At 38.7% G+C, this 23,974-nt stretch overlaps 1 protein-coding gene across 1 annotated transcript in view; it reads left to right on the forward strand.

Annotated features, from left to right (window-relative positions):
- Window positions 1-23,974, forward strand: part of pde4d (phosphodiesterase 4D) — a 180,918-nt gene that overhangs the window by 14,589 nt on the left and 142,355 nt on the right. The window contains exons 2-3 of the mRNA XM_020705821.2: window positions 3,461-3,543; window positions 23,398-23,627. Of these exons, the coding sequence (XP_020561480.1) occupies window positions 3,499-3,543; window positions 23,398-23,627 (275 nt within the window). The 5' untranslated portion in view covers window positions 3,461-3,498. The remainder of the gene's footprint in view (window positions 1-3,460; window positions 3,544-23,397; window positions 23,628-23,974) is intronic.

Raw genomic sequence — 23,974 nt, forward strand, 5'->3', positions numbered from 1 at the left:
ATTACTCACAGTGATGTCCCCACACCCTCCCCACCAAGGGGCCCTAAATGTCTAAGGTGCGGTTAAAATTGGCGGGTAGGGTGCCAGGAGGACATCTGCTGCTTGCTGGCAGTGATGTCCAAGCACCCCCCCTACCAAGGGCCCTACATGTCTAAGGTGCAAATAAAACCGAAAGAGGGGGGGCCCACTCCATACGGCAACCATAGGAGGGGGGCCACTGCCAAGTAGCCCCCCCCCCCAAGGCGCATCGCAGGCTAAACCCCCCACCCCCTCACCTAATATGAGGTTATATGAGGAAGGGGGTAAGTTGGGGACAGCTGGTAGACTGTCCCCCGGTGGTCAAACAGCTGTCCCCTGCCCCCCCCCCCAGCATAGGGGCCAGGTCCACCCAGCCCAGGGGCCCCACCCCCGGAGGCGCCGACACCCCAGGCCCAGCACCACCCACCCCACACAGAAAGAGAGGAGCCAGAAAAGCGTCCCCCCCCGGAGCAAGCCCAGGCCCCCACCCCCAAACGCCGGCCCTAGAAGGGCTCTGGTCAGGCCTCGACGGGACCGAGGCAGCCAACCAGCCGGGGCAACCGCCGATTGTCTCAGCAGAGACCCCAACCCGTCAACCCCCATGTCCCTTACCAATAGTGCCCCCTCCTCCCCCCCAGAATGACCCCCCACAGGACAGGGCCGACAAGCTCCCCACCCCACCCCAGACTCCGCAGCCGAAGCGGATGACACCCAGAGCGACCGGGGGTCCCAAGAGGGTTGTCCCGTCCCAGAGCCAGGGAAGGGCTGATCCCAGCCCCAGGCGTAGATGGGCCGCCCATCCAGCGCCGCTGCCCCCCCCCCCCCCCCCCGAGCAGGGCCCCCGCCAACCCCCCCCCAGCACAGGCAAAGGGGCCACCACCCCCAAGCCAAGCCAGACCACCACTCCACCCCCCCAGACTTCTTTCATTCTAAAACCATAAATTGAAACTTTAATGGCCAAAGGCTTTTTAACAAACCTCAGAGTTCTGCTCTTTCGCCAGTCCATTTGTGATATTCACGTCTGTTTTTCCCTATTGTGAGAAGTTTATTTAGAGGTGACAAAAGCCTTTTTTCCCTAAATATTTATCTTTATAAATCTGATTCCTCCATCAGAATACAGATCTATATTGTATAAAATGTCAAATTCTGTACAGATTGTCTTAACAATGAAGGAATGCTCATCAGAGATGTTATATAAATCCATTAGGATCAAAGTGGTCAGAGTAAAAAAAAAGCTGCATTTACTCAAATTTCTGAGAGTGTTTCCTCAAAATGACTGCTGATCAGCTGGACTGGATCTCAGACCTCTTTAATTTCCGCTTGCAGCTCATTAATATTTATTTGATGTAAGCAAAAACATCATTTCCTTTTCAAAATTGATTTCAGCACAGTGGTTGGGTGATTTGTTTGGTGTTTGCTGGCTTTTTTTTTCTTTTTCTTCCGAAGAGTTTTGCATTATTTATGAACTTTTTGAAGGATTAGAATAAATTAACGCCAAAAGCACGTATCGATTTGTTCTCTGAAAAAGATTTATCCTATTTACCTTTTTCAGTGTTGCTGGTCAGGAACGTCACTGTTATTTCAGCTTTGCAGAACAGCTTAATTTCCATTTGTTTCCGGAAAAGTCTCAGTGATGTTCCCCTGTGCAGGGGTAAGAATAATTCTGACACTAAAGTTCATCAGACCAGACAGAAATCAGTCCCCCATGTTTGCAGTTCAAGCACTGCTGCGCTGATCCATTGCACACAAGAGGAAACACCAACGCAAATTTCTTGTCTTCAAAGCAACAAGATAAACAGGTTTAAATGATAATTTCCATGTTGGGGATATTTGTTTTTCACAGAGGAGCTTTTAGGATTACTTCTCACAACTTGCCATTCTGCTAGGACTATTTACCCAATAACACAGTGTATATTGTAAGAGTGATTTCTTTTTTCTTTCTTTCTAAATTTGCCTTTTACTTTCAAAGCTGAAAATCTCTGAGTCAATGTTAGCGTTGTAGATAGAAATGAGAAAAGCTCAAATCACTTATTTGCACAGCTTTCTTTATTGCATGTCAGGGTTTATACATTTGGTCAAAATTTAATCAAAAGAGCAAGTAAGAACTTATAGACTACAAAATCAACCATCTATTTAAGTAACAGCATTAAACATTCCCTAACCTATATGTGTGAATTCTTATATATAAATAAAATAAATGCAGATTTTTAAATGTTATTTCTCTCCAGCCTGTTATAATTTTTTTATTAAACTTGTTTCAAACATGCTATCATCTATACAATACAACCATTATGACACAAACAAATATATTCATATATTCTTGTGTTGTGCCTACACCATAATGTAACTGTTTTTAAACCTTATAATAATTTTACATTGTTTTTGTTTGAACCCTAGAATATAACAGATTTGTGAAGCGCCCACAGACAGACAAATCCTTTACGGGTAGTTTGTATCATTGGTTATTTAAATGTTCCTGTTCCCATTGGAGAAATGGAATTTTATCTCTACTATATATATATTTTCTGTATTTTACTTGCCAATCAATAGTTCTATGTTTTACAATATTAGTACTTTTGGATATTTTACGAGATCCTGTAGTTTCAATAATTTTGATTGCATATAAAAATCACGATAACTTTTCCCTCCTTCCTTGTCTTGATTCAAAATTGAAGATGAAGTTGAGTTAGTTTCTTCTGTATTGATCATGCTGATGGTTATTATATAGTAAACATGGAGTTACCTGCCTAAATAGAGATAGATAATATTGCGTCACAGGCAAAGGAAGTGGCTGCATGGAGGATATTTTTCATGAACTGCATGTTTGTTCACATCATTACAAGAGCAAATATATCCTCTGTAAAAAATCACTCAGGATGCGTTTTAGAAGTTTGCAGAGAACACTTCACTGAGCTCTGTGAATGCTAATGGAAATCCATTTTACGCAGGTGGTCCTGAAAACCTGCTTAGTGTTGTGTGTCATTGCGTGTGTGAGGCTGTGAGAGACAGGGGCAGGTGTAGACTTTGGGTTATTAGGCCAAGCAAACAGAGTCAGGTTGTGTAACTCTGTCTGATAATTCACCGACCTTTACCATTTACCTCAAAGCATTCTGTTAGGCTAGAGGATCACAATACATGTCATTTTTTTTATGTACACGTAAGCTTGATGGTGCACAGCCATCACACAAACACACGTGGGGATAAGCACCTGGTTGTCTGGGAGATTAAAACCTTTATTCTCAAACTGCAAAGCCCCTGAGAGCAGGATGAACTTCACCCTGACAAAACAGGGCTATCTCACTCTCAAGTAAAGCCACCTACAATTTCTGTTTTCAATGCACGTCAAATACAAATGTGCACTCATAGTTTTACCATTTTAACATTGTAACCAAAAATGCACTTTGATATTTAGAATTTGTTTTTTCTGTTTATTTTTGATTAGCTCTGTCTGACTGAGACGTGCCCGAGGTGGCCCCCACCATGCAAAAGAATGAGAGGTCTGGAGACGAAAGGCAGAGAGAAAGTGTAAGTGCATTTTGTTCTGCATTTTCATCTTTTTTTACGGTGTGTTTTATGCTGACATATGCCTCAACAAATATGTGATAGCCCTTTATCATATTTACGTTATGGTTATATAAACCTACTATACCTCAATCTGAATGGTATTTTTCAAAATCAATTATGATTGATTTTATATAGTTTGAATTTATTTTTATAAATGGTAAAGGTCGATTCGATCTTGAAGAAGATGGATTGATCAGGTAGACTGTAGTAGTTATACAAAACACAGGACCCTAACCTAAACCCTAACCCTAAACAGATGCATGTTTTCCTGTTTGCTCACATTCAGAGTATCTTTTCAGGATGTCTTATGTTTGGAAATAGTGGACAATTTCTGTTGTGAATGTCCAACTTTTATTTTGAAACAATTCTAAAAGTGTGTCATGAGTAACTACTACAGTATACCAGATTGATCTGTCTGAGTCAAGTTGTTTATTGAATCGACCCATACTATTTATAAAATCAATTCAAAACTATATCAATCAATTATAAGTGATATTGGAAAAGACCATTTGGATTGAGACACAGTCGGTTTATTATACTATAATGTAAAAACCACCAAGTGCATCACAACACGTGATGGCAGCAAAAAAGGATCAATCTATCATTACAATGCAGTGTGTGGAAACACTTTGAATTTAGCAAAAACATGTGACCACAGTGTGGTAGAATATTCTAATGAGGTTCCATTTGGAATATTTTTGGAAAAACAACAGTAGGCTGAACTTTGTGGAACTAAAATGTGAATGGATTTGCCATTAATTCTTGTTTACTTGTTTGTTTGTACAAATATTTCATTTACACTTGACTATCTTGCAAGAAATGCAAGGAATTTGGAAAAATTCACCTGCACTGTTCAGCATCCAGGTATTTATTTCTGATTCATACTGGTTGAAATTTTGGCCAAAGATGTCCTGGGTCGATTTTAGGTCAGTGAATCAGATCGCTCCAAAAGATCCAATATCGAATATGAATCATATCAGCAACCACTAATCATGATATGAATTGAATCGTTGTTAAAATGAATCGTTACACCCCTAATTTTATAGCTTATTTTGGAATTTTGCAGGGGATGTATACATTTTCCCAATGTTGATTTAATCTTCTTTACCATTTTGTCCCTTGCGGGGTCACTGGGCTGCTGGAGCCTATCCCAGCCACTCGTGGGTTAAGGCAATGGAAATCCTGGACAGGTTGCCAGTCTGTTGCAGGGCTTTTTTTCTCCAATGTATAAAATTAAATGCAGATGTAAATACACCAACCAATGCACCATCTTTATAGATGGTGTATTGAACTTCAAGCCTCAAATGCCAACGTTTGCAGTTTATAATTGTCTGGATAAACCTGATGCAGATAACCAGCAACTAGCCTGTATCTGGGACCCAAATCTAGTAGCCCTCAAGACCTGGAGTTTTTTTTTTTTTTATCCCTGCCCTTTCACCTAAAGGCTTAACATGGTTTCTCTGAAAATACACAAAAACGCAATTGAAGTATATTATCCATAATCAGACTATTTGTTTATTTGTATGTGTTATTTAACGTTCACACTGCAGGCTGAAACAACCCAATTCCGATTTTTTTTTTTGACCCTATGCTACCTGTATCTGATCTTTTCATGACAGTCTGAGCGACACAGATCCAATCTTTTCAAATGCGACCCAGGCCACTTGGGTATGTAGTCCTGAATCCGATGCATGTCCGATCTTTTGAAATGCGACCTCCGTCTGAATGGCCAGGCCACATGTCTCTGACCCGTATGTCATTGAGACGCTACAAACGTCATAATTCTGCGTTGAAGTGGGCGGGAACGAGATCATAAACATCAACCATGGCGGACGATGCTGCTGAGACCAGTCAGTGGAAGGAAGGCGAGGTCACCGATTGAATTAATATTTGGGGTGACAGCTATATTCAGCCAAACTCGAGGGTTTTTATCGCAACCGGGCGGTTTTTGAAAAAAAGTCCAGTGAAATGGCCGAGCGTGGTGTTGAACCTTTCCCGTTATTAATTTTTTCCCTTTCCGACCGTGGTCAGAAGCGCGGGGGAAACCTTCTCCAGGGCCGAAGGCGGATCTTCCTCCGGGGTTCACTTCCCCGTTCGGACCCTCAGATTCTCCAGGGCAGGTTAATAAAGAGTCAATAGCATTTATTCTGGGGGATGCCTTCTTTTATTACCGTTCTCCTTCCTTCATAACACACAACGCGAATGCATGCACCCGACACACTTCCGCTGCCCCCCCCCCCCCCCCCCCCAAACACACACACACACACTCCCTCCGGCGCTCTACACAATCTCTCCTCTCTCTTATTACACACACAGTGGATACAGACGATCTTGGCTCCAATGCCTCCTGAAATTGAGAAGATTGTAATTGTGCTGGCTCCTTTGTGAAAGTATGTAATAATGCAAAAGAGCTCCGCTGTTGACAACGCTGTTGTTGACATCCATTGTTAACGTTAGCCTCTTCAGCAAACAACAAGTGACGTCGTTCACCATTGAGTACTCTTCTGCGCATGCGGGTCACTTCTGGGTCATTTCAGGGTCACACAGGAGATCACAAAAGTTCCGATTTAACTGGAAATGTGAACGGCCTTGCAAAAAAATCTGATTTTTTTCAAAAAATTGGAGTTGAGCATTAAGCCCTGCAGTGTGAACGGAGGCTTAAGAGGCTTAAGGGCAGGTATTAGTAATTTATAAGTTAGATGAATAAGTTGGATAACCCACCTTTAAATTAAAAATATTTATAAATTTGGTGTTTTCTTTATGCAAAATGACCTTTTATCTCTTTGATGGTGCAAACCTGTTCACATCTCTCACCATTGCCACTGGATTAATTCATTGTGCAGCAGGTGTGGAGTGTTGTCCATTATGTTTGACAACTAATGCAAGATTCCACTTTGCATAATCAGTTTGAAGCCTCCGGAGCCATCAACACTGACCTTTTTTTCCATATGCCCTTTTTTCTGTTTAAAAAAATCAAAACAACTACAAACTACCAAAAATAAATATTTCAAAAAAAGCAGGTGATAATAAAACATCCAGAACACTGACCAGTAAGTCACAGCTGATGTAAGATAACAAATTAGGTCATATTTGCTGTATGATTTGAAGGGAAAAACAGTGATAAACCTGTCATGTTCAGTGCAACACTGTTGTTTCCGATTTGTTCTGCATTTCTACCCATCCCCCACAACTACTGCTACAGTACCATCGGGGCTGTCAGTCTCTGGGCTCTCACATGATGTTTTCAGAGTTATGTGCAAGCTGTCCATCACCCACCTCTATCCATCTGGATGTAGGTTTCAGGAAATCTCTGCAAAAACAAGTCAGATCAGAGCTGCTGTGCTCAAGCAGAGATGGAGCACAGATATGGCACTATTGGGCTCATCCTGCATGAAGAAGACATGCCGTCATTGTCTGGACCTGAAGGTGAAGCCAGAAGACAGTCATATGGGTTTGTCATAGAGAGAAGCAATGACAGATTATTTTTAAAGAAAAGATGAAAAAAAAAGAAAAGAAAAACAACAAATGCCAAATCAAACAAAAAAAAAGTGATAGCGTCAGGTAAAAATAGAAATGACTGATTTGAACAGAGCTCCTGCTGTTTTTATTTCCCACATGCTTCATATTTCCATGTGAATCATAGTTAAATTGCCCATTACCGCTCAGCGCTTGAAGGTTCCCACACATTAATACTGTGTTTTGGTGTGTTCCCTGCAAAAAAAAGCTGGGATGTGACGTGCAAATGTATCTAGACGCTATGTGGCATTTAAAATGGTATTTACTGTATGTGTTCAACAGTTGACAGTAAACTGCAATGCTCACGTCACATAAAAGTGAAAACAGATATGCAGCTACATTTCTTTCTAAATAGATAGCTTTTAAAATATTTGTATAGAAACTAACTTGCAGATTTTCTGCAAAAATTCTGCTGAGATTCATTCATAACATTATGTTAATCCAGGACCCCAACAAGGCCGACGGGAAGGAAAAGCTGCTTAGATATAAAGGTTTCCAAAAAAAAAAAAAAAAGGCAGACGGGAGCTAATGACCTTTAAAAGTGAATAAAACCTGCAGTATTGCAGTGCAAACTGATTAATGAATCACACTTTGTGGCCCCGGAGGGGGCTGTAAAACTGAATGTTGGTTTTAGAGATTTTTTGGGGGAAAAGTGTTGATGAAATTTTGCGTTGAGTGCCCGAATTACCAGTGAAAGTCAATGATGGAGACATTTGAATCAAAACTAGTAGAAGAGAATGAAGGCCCTTAGAAGAGGGGCCTGTATTTCCCTACGGATCCCCTTAAGCATGAGTTTATGTCAAAAGTCCTACTGATTCACGACTTATCTGTTAAGAGAGTAGGGGTCAGTGGGTCAGCGATGAGAGGTGTGGACGTCCCAGCTGTGGGAAAGAACGGGTGGGACTGATAATTGTAGAGAAGAGATGAGAGGTGGGGGGAGGAGGGTGAGACAAGAGGTGAAAAGCAAACAGAAAGAAGCTGAGTTCCTCCTTTGCCATCCTTAGGGGGAAATCTGAGGTAGAGCAGGGACACAAGCTGCACTGATTGTTTTTTTTTTTTCTTTTTTCAAAGCTCTCAGGGGCAGTCCAATCAGGCAGCACCACTGATGAATAGTCATGAGTCACCTTATCAGCATCACCATGGTTACTCAGATGTGACTGTGGCCCTGTGAATGTGATGAAAGAACAGAAATGGGCCACAGGCTTCTCCGTCTCCTTCCTGTTCTCATCCTGATCACCAATTACAGCCATGCAGGGGGGTATCCAGGCCCGGGGTATGCTTCATGGGGTATGGTTGGGAAAGAGGCGAAGGGACGGAGCGAGACACCTGTTTGGTTTAAGCTGAAATTATTCAATGGCCTGAAATCACATTAATCACTGGTAAACACAGTTGACACACAGCAAGTAAAGGTAAGGGCTGGCAAGATGATGAGAGGGGAAGTGGATGACATGATATTTAATAGGAAGAGCTGGGAAATTAGATTGAACAGGATCAACAGAGAGGGGAAAATCTGTTGATGGATGAGCAGGAGAAGACACAGCTGCAAGGGACAAAATAGGCAAAATACAAAATGGCATAATGGAATAAAAGGAGGAATGAAAGACACCGCACAATTACACATGCATTTCCCTTTTAGCAGGCATTTCACAAAATACCGCCACTTTTTTGGACCCTGGTGTTTGTGAAAAGATCCCTAGTCAAAGCTGGTGTGTCCTTTTAACACCTACTGCAAAAAATACTATGGTTCTGCATATTTAAGACCCACTCTGCTCATCTTTGGAGCTATTTTAAAAGTGTTCTCAGTGGTCTTTTAGTTATGATTATGCTGTTTTTAGCCGAAATCCCAAAACATCTGTGTTGTTTTCTAGGACAGGCTAGGCAGTAGTTCATTAGAAATGTGCCTCAGTTGTGGCTGGGTCTGTTGAATTGAAGCATCCCTGCTGCTGAGAGCTCTGAGAAAGGATTTTTTTATACATCACAAATGTGCTGGGTTTTTCCAGCTGCATCTTTTTTTCTTCTCCTAATTCATGACAATTTGAATAAATAAAAATACTCAGAAATGCAAAATTTGAGTTTATTTTTCTGTGTATATGTCCTCCATCATGAGAAAAATGCCACAAGAACATGTTCAAAACCTAATTCCCATTCATCAGATGGGTCTTATAAGGACGGTCAGTTTGTCTCCTGTTTTCCCAATCTCCTGTAGTTTTGGATTAATAGATGATATTTCATTAAATACTGCTTGGGTCACGGGAGTGATAAACCTGATAAGAGCCGTCTTGTAACCACCAGCGTCTCTAGTTGATTGCAGACGTTGTTAATTCTTTTTGAGCCACTGCTTATCAGCATCCTGATGTCTTTTGTGAGTGGATGGAACAATCCACTGAGTATTTGAAACATTCTATTGGATTTGATCTCCATTCAATGAAGACACATTCAAGCAGTTTGAGAAATAATATCCATCTTTTTTTTTTAAGTCTGGCTCTGATGGGAGGTAATGTGCTTTCTTTTTCTTGTCTCAAAGCACTTTCATGGATCAGACAGCTGTCCTCTGTTCTGTGTGTTGAGTCTGCTCTTAAATGAATCATCCATATGAATACTGTGTGGAGAGAGTTGGACAGGTCTGCTATTTAGTCTTTAAATCTGTGTTGAAAGAAACACCACCAGCCACTGTCCAGGCTGTTTACTGTGCTCAAAGTGTGATTAGCGTTGTGTACATTTGGCAGCGTGGCGCGAGTGGGGTGAAGCAGGAAGACCAACAGTTGAAAACTAACATGAAGGATCAATGCTGAGGATCCAGTAGATGAATTAAATTCATCACCATTTGTCTTTTGTGCATAAAAACATGTTTAAACATGTAAAAAAAAATGTGTTTGTTCTAATTCTAAATATTATTATTTTCTGCATTAACAAATGTAAAATATTAGTTTCCAAATGAGACTGTGTCGACATTTGTATTAATAAATGTACAGAGTTTAAGAACATTTTTGAACTTTTACTTAATTTCTTTGTCTTCTATTTGAGCGTAGGCTCACTGTTGTCCTTGGAATCGTCTTTATGCTGCAGAAACAGGTTTACTTTACAATCCTTTTTGACTGTTTAAAGTATTTAGTCTGTGGCCTGCATCCTAACCTGTAAAAGTAGCTCAGGTCATCACTTTTTTACTACTGAAAGAAATTTTGCACAGATTGACTGTAGCTACGGCAAAAGGCAAGTCAGAAGTCTTTTGATGTGCTCTAACCTTTAAAATTTCAGTTTACCTTTTGCATAACAAACTGATAAATTAAAGGGCTTGATTTTTAGGGCGCTGCAGAGGCTTGATACACAGTGCTCAAAGGAGGAGGATGAGGCAGCTGGATGGGGAAGGCCTGAATGTTCTGTACATGAATAAAAACAAGAAAAGAAGAGCCCGTGGGTAAACCAAATGGATATGAAAAAAATTTAATACAGGATCAAACTTATAACAGGGAATAAAAGCAGGATGTAGGGCAGCAAAGATTTGCTAAGATGCAGATGAGGCCTTGGTGAATGTATGTAGAATGACTGTGACTGAAATACGATGCAAATAGAGGTGCAAAATGGATCTGATGAGAACCACAGAGATCAGGGAACTAAAAGACAAGCAGATAAGACCATTATCCACAATACTTTATGTGGATAACGTGGGAGTGAAAATTAGAAATTTAAAGTTTAAGTAAAGGCTAATAATGATCTTATTTGTGAAGTTGGTGTCAGTTGGTGTCTGATCTTTTTGCTGAATTCATGACAAGCAGCATCTGGCCGCTGCCTAATTCTGAAACATTATTAATTTTTCTAAATGCCATTCTTGTTATGCATTGTGGGATGTTCCATGAGGTTTCACTTTAAATTCTGTTATAGGTTTTGACCTTCAGGCCTCTGTTTAGTCCACCATGTTTTAGTAACTGATTATTACAATGGTGGCTGGTCCATAAATTGCTCTCAGGTCTTTGTTGGTTCCTCTTGTCACCTTTATTTTTAATCTTTCATTGTTTAGTTTTGGTTGAGTCAATTCCCCAGGTGGGGGCATTCATATTTAGTTCTTCTTGTTTCACTTGTTAAGAAAATTTATATTTTAAGCCAAGCTTGTCAAGTGTTTTTGGACATGGGTCTTCCACAACTTCAACCCCTGACACACTGAATATGCGGGATTACCTTTTTCGGATTTTTTATTCCTTGTGCATTTATTTTGAAACAATGCTTATAGAACGACTGCTAGCAGTCTTAGCCTATTGTCTCAAGATTTTTCTATTTCAGCCTGGTGTCCATTTCTGTACAGATGAGGCAGATAAATAGAGTGATGCAACTGTCGCTTCAAGTTCAACAAAAAAGTGAGTGGCTCAGGATTTCTTTGTTGTAAATGGACTCTTGTAGAGAATATTTCTATCAATTTCTCATTTTTTTGCATAAAGATAGTTATAAAACAAGCCAAAAAAGGGAAAAAGGCTTGAATATGTTATGGTAATTGCATTTTTCACTTTGAAAAAAAGGTTCCAGACATTATGTATCACTCCACTACACATTGTTGAATCGCATCCCTTTTACTGGATCACCTTTCCTTGTCAGCTTCTCCCCGAACATTACAATCCCTCCCTGACACTTTATAAAAATCACATCTGCACATCAGCTTTAAAAACTCAAAAAAAAAAAAAAAAAAAAAAAGGCCAAAGCACTGATCTGGCCTTCAAGCTCCCCAGATTCCAGTCTGATCGACATGCAGGGGCTGCAACAGACAGCTCAGCCACCAGAGGATAACAATGCCCTTTTATGTTTCCTTCAACAATGGTTATGTTTGAATTCTACCTGCCTGCTGAGAAAAATCCTGTTTTTTTTTTAGTCCCCAAACTCAACTTAGAAAAAGCAAACAACAAATGTAAGAAAAATAGCAAAAGAGGCAGTTTTTGATTTAAACGTTGCCATTTCAAAGTCAAGCCGTGTCGGTTTTAGTCAGTTTAAATTTTATCTTGTTTTCTGCCAACAATGCATTCTACCGTATAGCTTTTGCTCATAATTGGAGGTAAAATAAAAGATGAGCAACTTCATAAATGCATCATGACATCAATATACCAACCTATATTCCAATTATGTTTTGGAATCTGGAATGCGGAAAAGTGAACTGTAATGGACAGAAATTACAGTTCCTGTATTCTATTACTTAGAACTACCTAAGTAATAGACTGACAGCTTGCATTAAAGACCAGCAGAAAAAAACACAAGACAGAGATAGGGTTTTGTTTGATCGTTTTAAGGTAAAGCAGGTAATTTATTTTTTGTAGTTGGTGGTGCATGCACTGCAGATGCATGTACATTAACTATTTACATGAAAGATGTGTAAAGGTTGGTGGTGTCCTCAAATATCTAAATATCTTTTTTTCAAATGTCAGTTACGATAAATTAAAAAACATGTTTTATGACACAAAACAAAAAGCATTCAAATTAAATTGAATCTTTTTAGGTTTTCTCCATCTTCCCAAAGATGCACCAGGATTCTAGTGTGGTTAATTTCTCTTCTCTGCTTCTGTGCCGGTCCCAAGCCCAGGTAAATTTAGAGGGTTGCGTCAGGAAGGGCATCCGGCGTAAAACATTGCCAAGTTAACTATGCGACTCCTCCTCGAAAGAGAGGTTGTTTCCTGTGGCGACCCCTGATGGGAAAAGCCGAAAGAGACAGAATTCTAAGTGTGGTTAATAAAAATAAATGTACAAACTGACATTTTGACAGCAACTGAAGTTGTTTTTGCAGTTTATGATTAGAGGATTTGTATGTTTTATTTTTTAGAATGTGTAAATTGGCATAACAGATTTTACGCATAAAGAAATAATACGTGCATACAAGACATTCTTGCATTTTCATGATCAAGCATAGAAATAATCAGTAATTATTTTTACAATTTTCGGAGCAAAAGCCATGTCTGACAGGCTGTGACAAGTGTGTACTGTTGCAGATGAACAGTTTTTTGCCCCTCAGGATCCATGTTTTATAGCTAACTGCTACTAGATAATCTGTAAAAATGAACACACATTGTAAATAACAGGAACTCTCATGGCAGCAAATTTAAAACACCAAACAACCTTTTTGCTTGGATAGAAAATCCAGATTAGCATAGTTACGTACACCTATACTGTAGTAATAATTTCAGACATCTTCACTTTTTGGCGTCTTTCATAGTTTAGCCTTGTTTTTAATTTTGTGCCCAGCTAAAAAACGAATAAGAACCAAAATGACCGGAACTGTCTTACTATATTATGAACATCACATTTAAGCTTTAATGACATTAATAAACAAAGGTGAGAATTGTCACATATTCTTTGTAAGTCTAAGGAGAGTGAGGAAAGATTAGCCAGTGGGTAAGTGGACCAGACCTTTGTATCAAGCCAACCTCACATACGTTTACATACATACGTGTCACGTGCCTATCAATTTTGCAAGCACCCATCTATTCTATCATCCTGTAACGCAGACAGCTTGTGGTGGAAGAGATGAACACTTTTCTGCATAAAAAAACAGACTTTTTTGCCTGTTAAGTAAATATTCAGCATTTCACGTAAAATGACTAGTGTGTAAAAGCTATTTTCTTCACGTGTAAAATTATAAATCACATGTTTGTGCTTTGCAAATGTATAAAATCAAATTAATAACCAGTATAGATTAACATGGATTCCTAAACAACTTTTTATTTTCTTTTTCTTTTACAAAAGGGATAAATCAAGTCAATGGTTTAACTTACCCTCCATGGAGAAATTAAATTCAGTTACGTCTGACTTATTTTTTCAGGTAAAGGTTAGTTTTGGAATAGGTTTGGAGCTAGTTGGTGACATTTTTGCAATTTCCTTCAACATACAGAAGATGCCACAACTTTAGCCTGATTGACAGCCTTGTAGGTGATGAAGTGATTCAGAAAAATCTGCTGGATCTGAAGTACTATGAACCCATTTTTGTTTTGTATTCAGGTAAAAGGATCAAGCACCTTTCCCACAAAAAAGAAGCTACCTCTACCTAAAAAAGGCTGGAGGAACTGGAAAGAGGGAGCAACAGTTCATATTTTCATGTAACCTTAACATAATTAAATAATTAATTGACTTAAAGACCCACTCCCATGAAAATTGTGTTTTTTGTGTTAACATGTTCTTAAAGAATATTTCTGATGATGGAGGACATTTATTAAGAAAGTTAATCTTAAAATTGCACTTCAAGAGAAGCTATAGTCTTACTCTCCAACAGGCTGGTTTGTACTATTTCCAGCAGGTGATCAGGTGAGCTTTCATGCTTGCTAAACATAGCAGACTATGCCAGGAAACAAACTAGTGCAAAATCAAACCTGCCAGTGTAAACATGAAACACTTAACACTTAAGCTTCTACCTCAAAAAGGCTGCATCCACGTCAATTTGATCTGTTTTCCAGAGATAAATACACATTATATGTTTTTTTTACTCCTCTTTATAAAAATGAAAAGAAAACTTGATAAGCTTCCTCCTAACCTTTTTTTTGTTATCCATCATCTTCTGATCACCTGTAGGTTGCCTCCAGAACCCTTTTAAAATTCATCCTCCCATAAAATCAATTGCAAAATTCAGATCACACAGATAAATGATGGCACTGATGGAAGATTGGGCACTCAGAACCTGCTGCAGGCTGCCTATCAGCTTATTTCATTTCTATTTTTTAATCCATCCCTACAGCATCTCATGAGGACAACACATTCATGAAGTGGCTCAAAGAAAGCTTCTTCAGGCAGAATTTTTGAGTAAAAGTTGACCTTTCACCTTAAAATCTTACATAAACTGTAAACCGTTTACTCTGGTCTTCAAAAATAAATTAAAGCGGAAGCCTTTAAACACTAAAACAAAAAAAGGTGAATACATTTGCTTCAAAGAGGAAAATGAACAAATCCCTTCCTGCTTGCAACAGTTACCTCTGTGGAAGGTGTTGACAGTTTGAGCTGCACAGTGGTACAGAAAAGTGAGAGTTCTTTCAAACAACATGCATCCTGAGGATTGAGCAACACTCTATCAGTATGAGTACAATAGAGCAAAACAAAGGGATCAAGTGTTACGCAGATTTTTTACAGCATTTACAGTCCACCATCAATATCTGAAAAGGTCTGGAAAAACAAAAACAGAAATAAAAGCTGCTCATAAATAAATCAATGCTCTCTTGTTTGCGGTTTTAATTGCTATCAATGAATTCATCTGCCACACACACAGGAGGGAGTTATTCAAAACGCTGCAAGAGGGTTTGATCCCCACCGATGCAGTTTAGAAATGGAGCTTTACTGTCAACATGAATGCTTACCATTTGTTGTGCTAGAACAGAAAAAAAGGGTTCATGTGATGCCGCTTGTTTTCAAAGTTGTGGAGAAGACATGAAAGAAGGGGACAGAATGAGCACAAAAAAAAGCTGTAAAATCAAAACGCAATCAACTTCAAGCCTTCATCAAAAGAGCTGGTTGTGGTAAAAGTTAAGTTTCCAATCTACATATCTATAAGCAGCCTGCACTCAGAAGCTTTAGCAAGCTCTACAACAGTCTTTTATGATCTATGGACACATCTCCTGCAGGAAATGGAATGAACTATTTCTGAATAAAATTTTAAAATCATCATTGCTTCCCCTTTTTACAGTTTCTGTTGAAAAATAATATTTTAAAGCACAGTGTGAGGTTCCACTTTACAAGCTTTTGCACCCACCTAATAGAATCAATTAAAGACATTTTTCAAAGTGTAATATATGCATATAAAAGTATCCCCAGGCCATTTCTTTTCTCAACTATAATTCGACTATCACAGCCTTTTGCACATTTTCTTCCAGGAATTTTCCTCCCCACTAAGGGCCCATGATTCATTTTTGATAGATTTTTCTTTACAACTCTTGCACAAAACTAAATTATTTGGATGAAATACTTTATCAAGTATATAGGATTGGTTTAAGAAAAAGATGGGCCAGGTTATCTTTATTTTTTAAAAATGTAAAAACAATTATGATTTAACTCCTGTGACAGTCACAGTTTCTCCATAGAAAACACAGTTTGAGCACAAGGATGACCGTCACTGTGTGTTACAAAGACACCCCAGGCATGAGGTCAATTCATCACTCAAGTTGAAACCAGAGAGATACCTAAAAATCCTCGTTGGTGAGGCACTAGGGCTAGATGATATCTTCTTCGATACCTTAAGTCTCTGGATTTTGTGAGGCTGTCTTGGGTGACTGGAGGGTGTTCTGGAACTGCAGGGGGATCACATTACTCAAATACTGAAGAGGAGAGTTTGGCCAATGATCAAACCTCTGATCCAGGAGGAACCTTGTGGTTTTTGTCCTGGTTGTGGAATAGCACATCAGTTCTACACCTACTAGTACACAGAAAGCTTAAAGACTCATGTGAAATTGCCCATCTTGTCCACGTAAGTTTCAAGAATCTGGTTTGTTAGTGGAACAAATTCCTGGTGCACATTGGACCCCAGCAGGGATGCTCTTTGTCACCAGTTCTGCTTCTAACTTTTATAGACAGAGTTTCTAGATGCATTCAGGGGCCAGACCAAAGAATTTCATCTCTGCTTTTTGGAGATGCAATTCTGCTGGCTTAATCAAACCAGGACCTTCAGTGTACAGTGGGGCAGTTCCATTCAGGTGTAAAGTTGCTGATAAGAAAATGTGTACGCCCACATTGGAGGCCATGGTTCTGAAAAATTATGGTTTCTTGAGTCAAGCACTAACCTAAAAAGGTGTATTTTCAACTTATTTCCATAAAAAATGATGCTGTTTAGTTAACTGCTACAATTTTTCCTCTATGAATCAGGAAAAAAGTAACATGGATCAGATACACTTGAACAGGTGAAAATTCTACTTGACCTGCAATAGATTGGCATGTGAAGTGCAAAGAGAGCATATGAAAGTCACAGCACAACAATTAACCTTTCACTGATTCCACTCATTATTGAGAGCTACTTCAGCATTAGCAGAGCTAGCCAAAGTGAGTAAAAAATGAAGTGATGAAGAGCCTGCAGGCGTAATACAGTGATAGCACACACACAAGTGACAGTTATTGGAGCAGCGATGAAATGATCTGGAGAAAAAAAAAAACGTGTGTATTTTTTAATTGATATTAAATGTATAAAATTCTATTTTTTTTACTATGTGACCTCTTTTATAAGGAAAAAAAATAGTTGAACTTCTTCCAGTAGGACAAAAGTTGTTCCTCTTCACTTTTTCAAAGAGAATGCTTTGTGCTGCGGACACATTATGGACCCTCACCAGTGTTTTTGGGTGTTTTGAACATGTTTTTGTGGTATTATTCTGATGATGGTGGACATATAAAGAAAATTAAGCTTAAATTTGTATTTCTGATTATTTCTTTATTCAAAATGGCTGTAAATCGGGAGCAGATAAAAAGTGTTGTTTGAAAAAAACAGTGTATTTGTGACTACGAAAATATGCTGGGTGGGCCAAAAGCTCCCTGCTCTGCTCCAAACTTTACGGCTGGATAGCTCCAATATTGACATTTTTGCTGCACCTGTGATGTTAGGTTGGGGGTGTGAGGGGCTGTAATCTAGCGAGAGAACGTAAAGAAGATGGATGACGGTGAATGAACTACTGCCCATGTGCAGAAACTGTCTTAGAAAACAACGCAAATTTGGTGCTGCAAAAACCGGCATAATCACAACTAAAAGACCACTAAAACTTTTTTTTTCAATAGCTCTAAAGATGATTGGAGTGGGAAAATTCTTAAACTGTTTTATTAATTTATTTTTACTTCACCAGACCAGAACAAAACAATTTATCACATGTTTTTCACAATATAATCTTTGGAAGTAAAGTTGGTGACAGACAAGGATCACTTTGATAAATTAAAGTGAATTTAGGGTAATTGATTACTTTTATTGTGACTTCAAATTGAGAACAATCGTCAGTTGTTGATCAAAAAAAATTTTTTGGAGACAAAATCTGCAAACAAAAAAGAGAGATGAAGATCAAACACAACACCAACTTGAAATAACTTAGCATTCAGGATGACAACTTTGTGAAAAAGAGTTAAGTGTGTGAATTTGAGTGTGATTGACTCAATTTGTGGTGTATTTTAGTTTAGCATTAATGAAAATGATGAAAAACACTATTGTGACCATTAATTCTAGTACAATATAATAATTATAATAATAATACCATCAATATAGGCAATACAAACAGGAGTATGAATGGTACAAAATCGAATACTAGGATTAATAGTGACATCAGTAACATTGTAAGCATGCTAATGTCATGTTTCACATACAAGCACTTAGAAGAAAGAACAAGAAAATATATAAAACAATTGAATAGTGAAAAGGTTCCATTTTACTGTGATCATAATTGTCAATATTTGTAACTTTGTAACTTAACCTCAATATTAAAGTGGTGCCAGTTATCATCATACCAATTATCATGGATGCTTTTTTTTAATACAACAGAAAAACAGACAAAAATACATACATTTAACAGCTTTGATCATTTTTCTGTTTTTTATGTTCTTAAATTCCTCCAGGAGTCTTTGGCACGCTTAGTCAGAGCTGTTTGGTTGCACAAGCAGTAATCTACACAATATGAGGCAGAGAGATTTATTATTATGGTTGGCAATTATACAAACACGCTCATGTGTTCCAATGCTGTGTTTTGTTCTACACAAGTAATTTTCCCTGGATTGATTTTCTCATCTCCCTGTGATTTACTGGAGATCTGTCAAATATATATCCGTCGTGCAGCTCAGTGAAAAGCTCCGGGCTCTCTGATGAAACGGTTATAAAGGATGGATGGATACATAGATTTTTCTGTTTTACCTTCAAAGCCACTATTAAGTTATAGTATTCTATTTTTTTAACGTAGATTTTCTTAACCTTTTAATCACATCTAAAGTTGTTGTTGTTTTTTTAAAACTATCAGAAAAGCATAACTTAAATGTAATCATACGAGTCTCTCACAGAAATACTCATTGGACCTAAAAGGTAAGGACAAACATAACAGCATCACCATGTCTCAGAGTACCGGTACAGAAGATTGGCAGGCTGGTACAATGAGTTTTTTATGTGGACTTTCAGTGTACCTAGAGAGGAGTTCTAGATTCATACAGAATGAACCCCCCTGACTCATTAGATCCGTCATCCACCTGCGTTACCTTCAGCCAGCTGAAAAGTGATGGTTAATCATGCTGTCTCCTCTCTCTGAGCCAACATCTCTACCAATGCGTCTAATTCAGGTAACCATGTTGGAATGAAAGGCTCAGTGATTTCCTGGATGAAGATTGGCACCTTGATACATGCAGGGGTGGACGGGTAGGGGGTGGGCTGTCTCGTCTGTACAGGAGAGGCCGAACAGTCACGACACAAGCGAGACGAACGGTGCACAAGCAGCACAAGTCCAAAGTTTGGAAACACTTGTCTTTTGAGTTACAATGTCAGGTGCGTCCAAACCTTCCACTGGTAGCCTTTTTTATTGCAAGGAACACCAACAGCAATTAAAACAAGCATACAAATAATTCCAGGTAATTTAAAATGAGAAAACTCCACGTTTTGTTCTTGGTTTAGTGCTGTGTTTTTCAACCAGTGTGTTGCGGAACATTAGTGTGCCGTGGGAGATGGTCAGGTGTGCCGTGGGAAATTGCCTTCATTAACTGATCTAAAAACATTTACCATCTCCAGGATATCAGCTCTTTGTTCATCCAAACAGGCCCTGATAAAAAACTGAGTAGTTAGGAAGATGAAAGATCGTAAAATACTTTTTTCTTTGTGTTCATTTGATTCTATTAAATACATTTTGATAAGAATGACGGTACCGCGATTTAGCCGTACCTTCAAACGTTTTTGGTAAAGTCTCGCCCATTTAACTGTCTCCACCAATCATTCTTAGAGGCTTAATCGCACGTCATCAGTCTGACCAATCAGAAGTGCTTAAAGTCTTCACTTCCTTGTTCTGATTCTGCTCATAAAGTCGCTCAGTTCTAACAAAAATACCAGCTAAAGCTCGTCTTTAGCGGTGTAGCTTTCCATGGGATTCAGTGTCAGACCGTGGAACAAGTGAACAAAACCATGAAGCTCAGAGATGCGAGTCTATCTGCGTTTGGCGGCTGTTTGCACTACATCTCCCATGATGCATTGGGTTAAAGTGACAGCATCTCAGCGCACATTGAATCTTCGTTGCTAAACGTCTTGAAACCACAATGAACACGCATCAAACAGTTTTTAAATCTTTTAAATTAACTTTTATTACATCTTTTAGAAAAAACAGCTGCAACTTCCAGCTTTTTCTGCCAAAATTATTACAAAAATGCATGTGAGATTGTGGAGGGGCTGTAGAGAAACTATGATAGACAAATTATGCAGCTGTGACTGCAAAGATCACAAATGGTCAACATGTTTAGTTGATCCTGCAAGTCAAGAATAACTGTGTTCATTAATGTTAGAAAGCATTTCTGGTGATGATTAGATCAGTGAAAGGGTATCCTTTCGGGTAATTGTGTTATTCGTGCCGAGCAAAAACTCTGCTTTGTAGCCAGAATAATGCTGCAGCAACAGCTTTCATTCATCATCTTGTCTCCACGGCTCAATCCATACATGTGTGCCAGTGTTTTCAAGTGCGCCCTGAATCACACCCAGTCTTGGATCACTCAGTGAACAAAAAAAACTGATTAGTATGGATGTCCCCAAAGACAGTGTCCCTCCGAAAAGGCATGAAAGGCTTGAATGTGCTTTGTGATTATTAAAATAAAAAATAAAAAAACTTCTTTCATAGAGACTAAAACAAAGGAGGGAAAAGAGAAATTTGCATATTTATTATAGTAAAGTGCATTTAGTGAGTATTTGTTTTTTTTATAGGATTTAGATTTTCAGAAATGGGTGTGTTCATTGAGTGCTGATTTGAAAAGAAATGCTTTGCAGCAGCAAAACCAGCATTTCTGAAAACCCCTTGATTGAAAATTGACCACCTGATTCCTCCTTGGTTAACTTGCTGTTACAAAATGATTTTCTGGCCTCTCCCTTTGGCCTCATTTCAAGCACGTACATTCCTCAAATTTCAAAAAAAAATTCTTGGCCAAAGCTCTTATCATTTAAAATCTTTACTCATTCTCATCTTCTGACCTCGAGTGTCATTTGTACTTCCTCTTTTTCTCAAGGGAGTTACTTTCTGTTTGAATCTTTTGCCGAGTCCAAAAAGTGAATCATAAATGTAAGCTCCATCACGTCTTTATTTTTGCACATTATCTGCAGGCGCCCTGATATTTTTGCATAATTTAGTACTGAATGCACAACAACATAAATTAGTCACTCACCATGTCTGCTTGCTGTTATTTTTTTTAGAAAGGCACAATTTTACATCAATACAATTACATAAAATAAGCAAGGAACTGCAACAATTGCATTTGCTGAAATTTTTCTGTGGAATTTTTAACTTTTTTTTTCATATCCCCGTGCTGTTGTCATGTTTACACCTGCTTCAGTTGGTTTATCTTAATGTCTCAGTTCATTGATAGTTTATAACCAAAATTTAAGGGCGTTGGTTGCTGCACTTTGAGGATTTTAAAAAGATTTGCTTAACAGAAAATTCCCTTTCACCATGTAAGCACTCTGATTCCCATCAAGTTTGGGTTCTCTACCATTGACCTGGGAGATTGAGGGTGTGTGCTGTCTTAGTTGATTCCAGGTTTCTGGACAGTACAGTGTGCAAATCACACTAACAAATCACTCAATGCAGAAGCATATTACAGATTGCAATGACAAAAGAAAATTACAAATAATAAAAAAACATTACATTTTAGAAATCAAAACAAAATTCCAAAAACCAAAACACAATTCCTAAAAAAGGAAACAAAATAAAAATGAAATGTTTCGGCATTCAAAAATAATTTGCGAAAGTAACGTTCCAGATATGCTGCTGGATCGACAAGGCCAATGAGAAGAAAAGGACAAATATGGTGACTTCGTACAGTGCCGGAACAAGGAGGATTTACGTTAAAAGCTCAGAGACCAAAATAAAAGTTAAAAAATGAAAATGAGATTTCAGAATAGGTAGGAAACATGGGACGTCGTGCGGTTACTTCTTTTGTTTCATTTTTAACATTTTTAACAATTAGGTTTTATTTCTTTTTGTCAGTTGTGCGTTAATGTAGTGCAATTAGCTTCCAGAACCACTGAGCATTGCTTTTATGTGATGTTTCTTTATCCCATATTTATCCCATTGTCCAGTATTGGTGGTTTTATTTTCATGTCTCCCTGCCTGTACAGTCCAGTGACCAACAGCTGGCCTCTCTCTTTAGTCAGCGGAGGACTAGGTTTTTGCTTGATGGTATTGACAGTTGGTTGTCTATCTTTTATCATCACACCTGTCTGTATTTCCAGCTGACTTCTGGTGGTTTAATCTTTGTTTCCAGTCTCATATTTTCATGGTGCTGCTTCCTATGTGTGGTATTTCTCTTATAGTAAAGCATTTCAAGGATGTGCAAATTGGTCTCTGAAGCCGTTTATAGGTTTTATTAATGGTTGTAAATAGGGACTGTATATAGTACTACACTCATACTTTCAGAAGGCCCTTCACCTAATCTTGGTAGTTAACTGAAGGTGCTCCTGGTGGTGATTTTCCATCAATGTCAGATGTATTGAGCCTGCTTGGGCTTGTCAATGGGGGTTGGTGTCTCCCCTCTGATCTGCTGTCCTCACTCCAACCTACAGACTGGATCACTTTTCCAAATAATCTCATTATTGTGCATTTTTTTTTACACTTTTCTGTCTTTTCCATCTATCATTTTCTTCTGTTTTTTTTTTAATAAACTAGTTTAAATTACACTTGGCTGCATGTCCACACTTTCATTTTGAGTTCCTTCCCAATATTTCTCCCTGATGTATTGGTGCATGGAGATTTAAGAGATCAAAGTGAGGAAAAGAAAGTTCTGTGTCTTTCTGAAGTCTGTACATGAGGTCCAGATGGAGGGCTGCTTTTGCTCCTCCACAACAGAAGAGCAGGATGGTTGAAGCTTTAGCAACCTATTCCCCTGTTGGTAACTCAAGAGCCGATGAATACAGCGGCAGTTTGAGAGTGACTCCTATGTTGGAAAGATGTGATAAAAAGTTCTGTACTGCCCATGCACTTTCCTCTGAGATTCCTTTTAATGACCCTAAAACATAAATTTCTGTCAATAATTTTTAGCAACTTTTCTCAGATCTTTATGGGACTGTTTGCTTGAACAGGATAAACATTGAACGCCTTCTGTGTTGAAATGTTGACCACGTGTGTCTTGATTTGTGAATCCATTTTACTTTTTTTTTTCCAGGTGTCTGATGACTCCCCAGAGCCAGAGACAATCACCTGCATGGAGCCCTTCATGGTGCGAAGGCTTTCTTGCCGGACGGTCCAGTTGCCTCCTTTGGCCTTTAGGCAGGCAGAGCAGTATTATTGTGACCGTAAGCCTGAAGCTGATGCAGTCACGGCTCCACCACGACCTACAACACTACCATTACGCACGCCGCCACTTATCGCCATCACCTCCGCTGACACTAGCAGGTAGGAAGATTTGAATGACTTTGCATAGAAAAATTGGTTTTGGGTAACTGTTCTAGTGGATTTATGAATTGGCATGGCTTGGTGGATTAGCACAGCATGCATTTATCAATACTTGACACAAAAAAATGACAACAGCCTGAATTTTTGCCAGGGCTGCTATTGATTTTTGTAAGGGGATGTTGCTGAAAAATACTATTTTTTTTTTAGCTTTACTATGTGGAAACAGTTTTCTGCTTTTCAACACAAATGTGGGAAAACAAAACCACCAAGATTGTACCTGAAAATAATCTGTGTTTAGATGAAGTTTTAAAAGTCAGATTTTAAAGGGCAGCAGGACTTTTTTGTGA

Source organism: Oryzias latipes, chromosome 9 (genome assembly GCF_002234675.1).
Source record: "Oryzias latipes chromosome 9, ASM223467v1".
Classification (NCBI taxonomy): Eukaryota; Metazoa; Chordata; class Actinopteri; order Beloniformes; family Adrianichthyidae; genus Oryzias; species Oryzias latipes.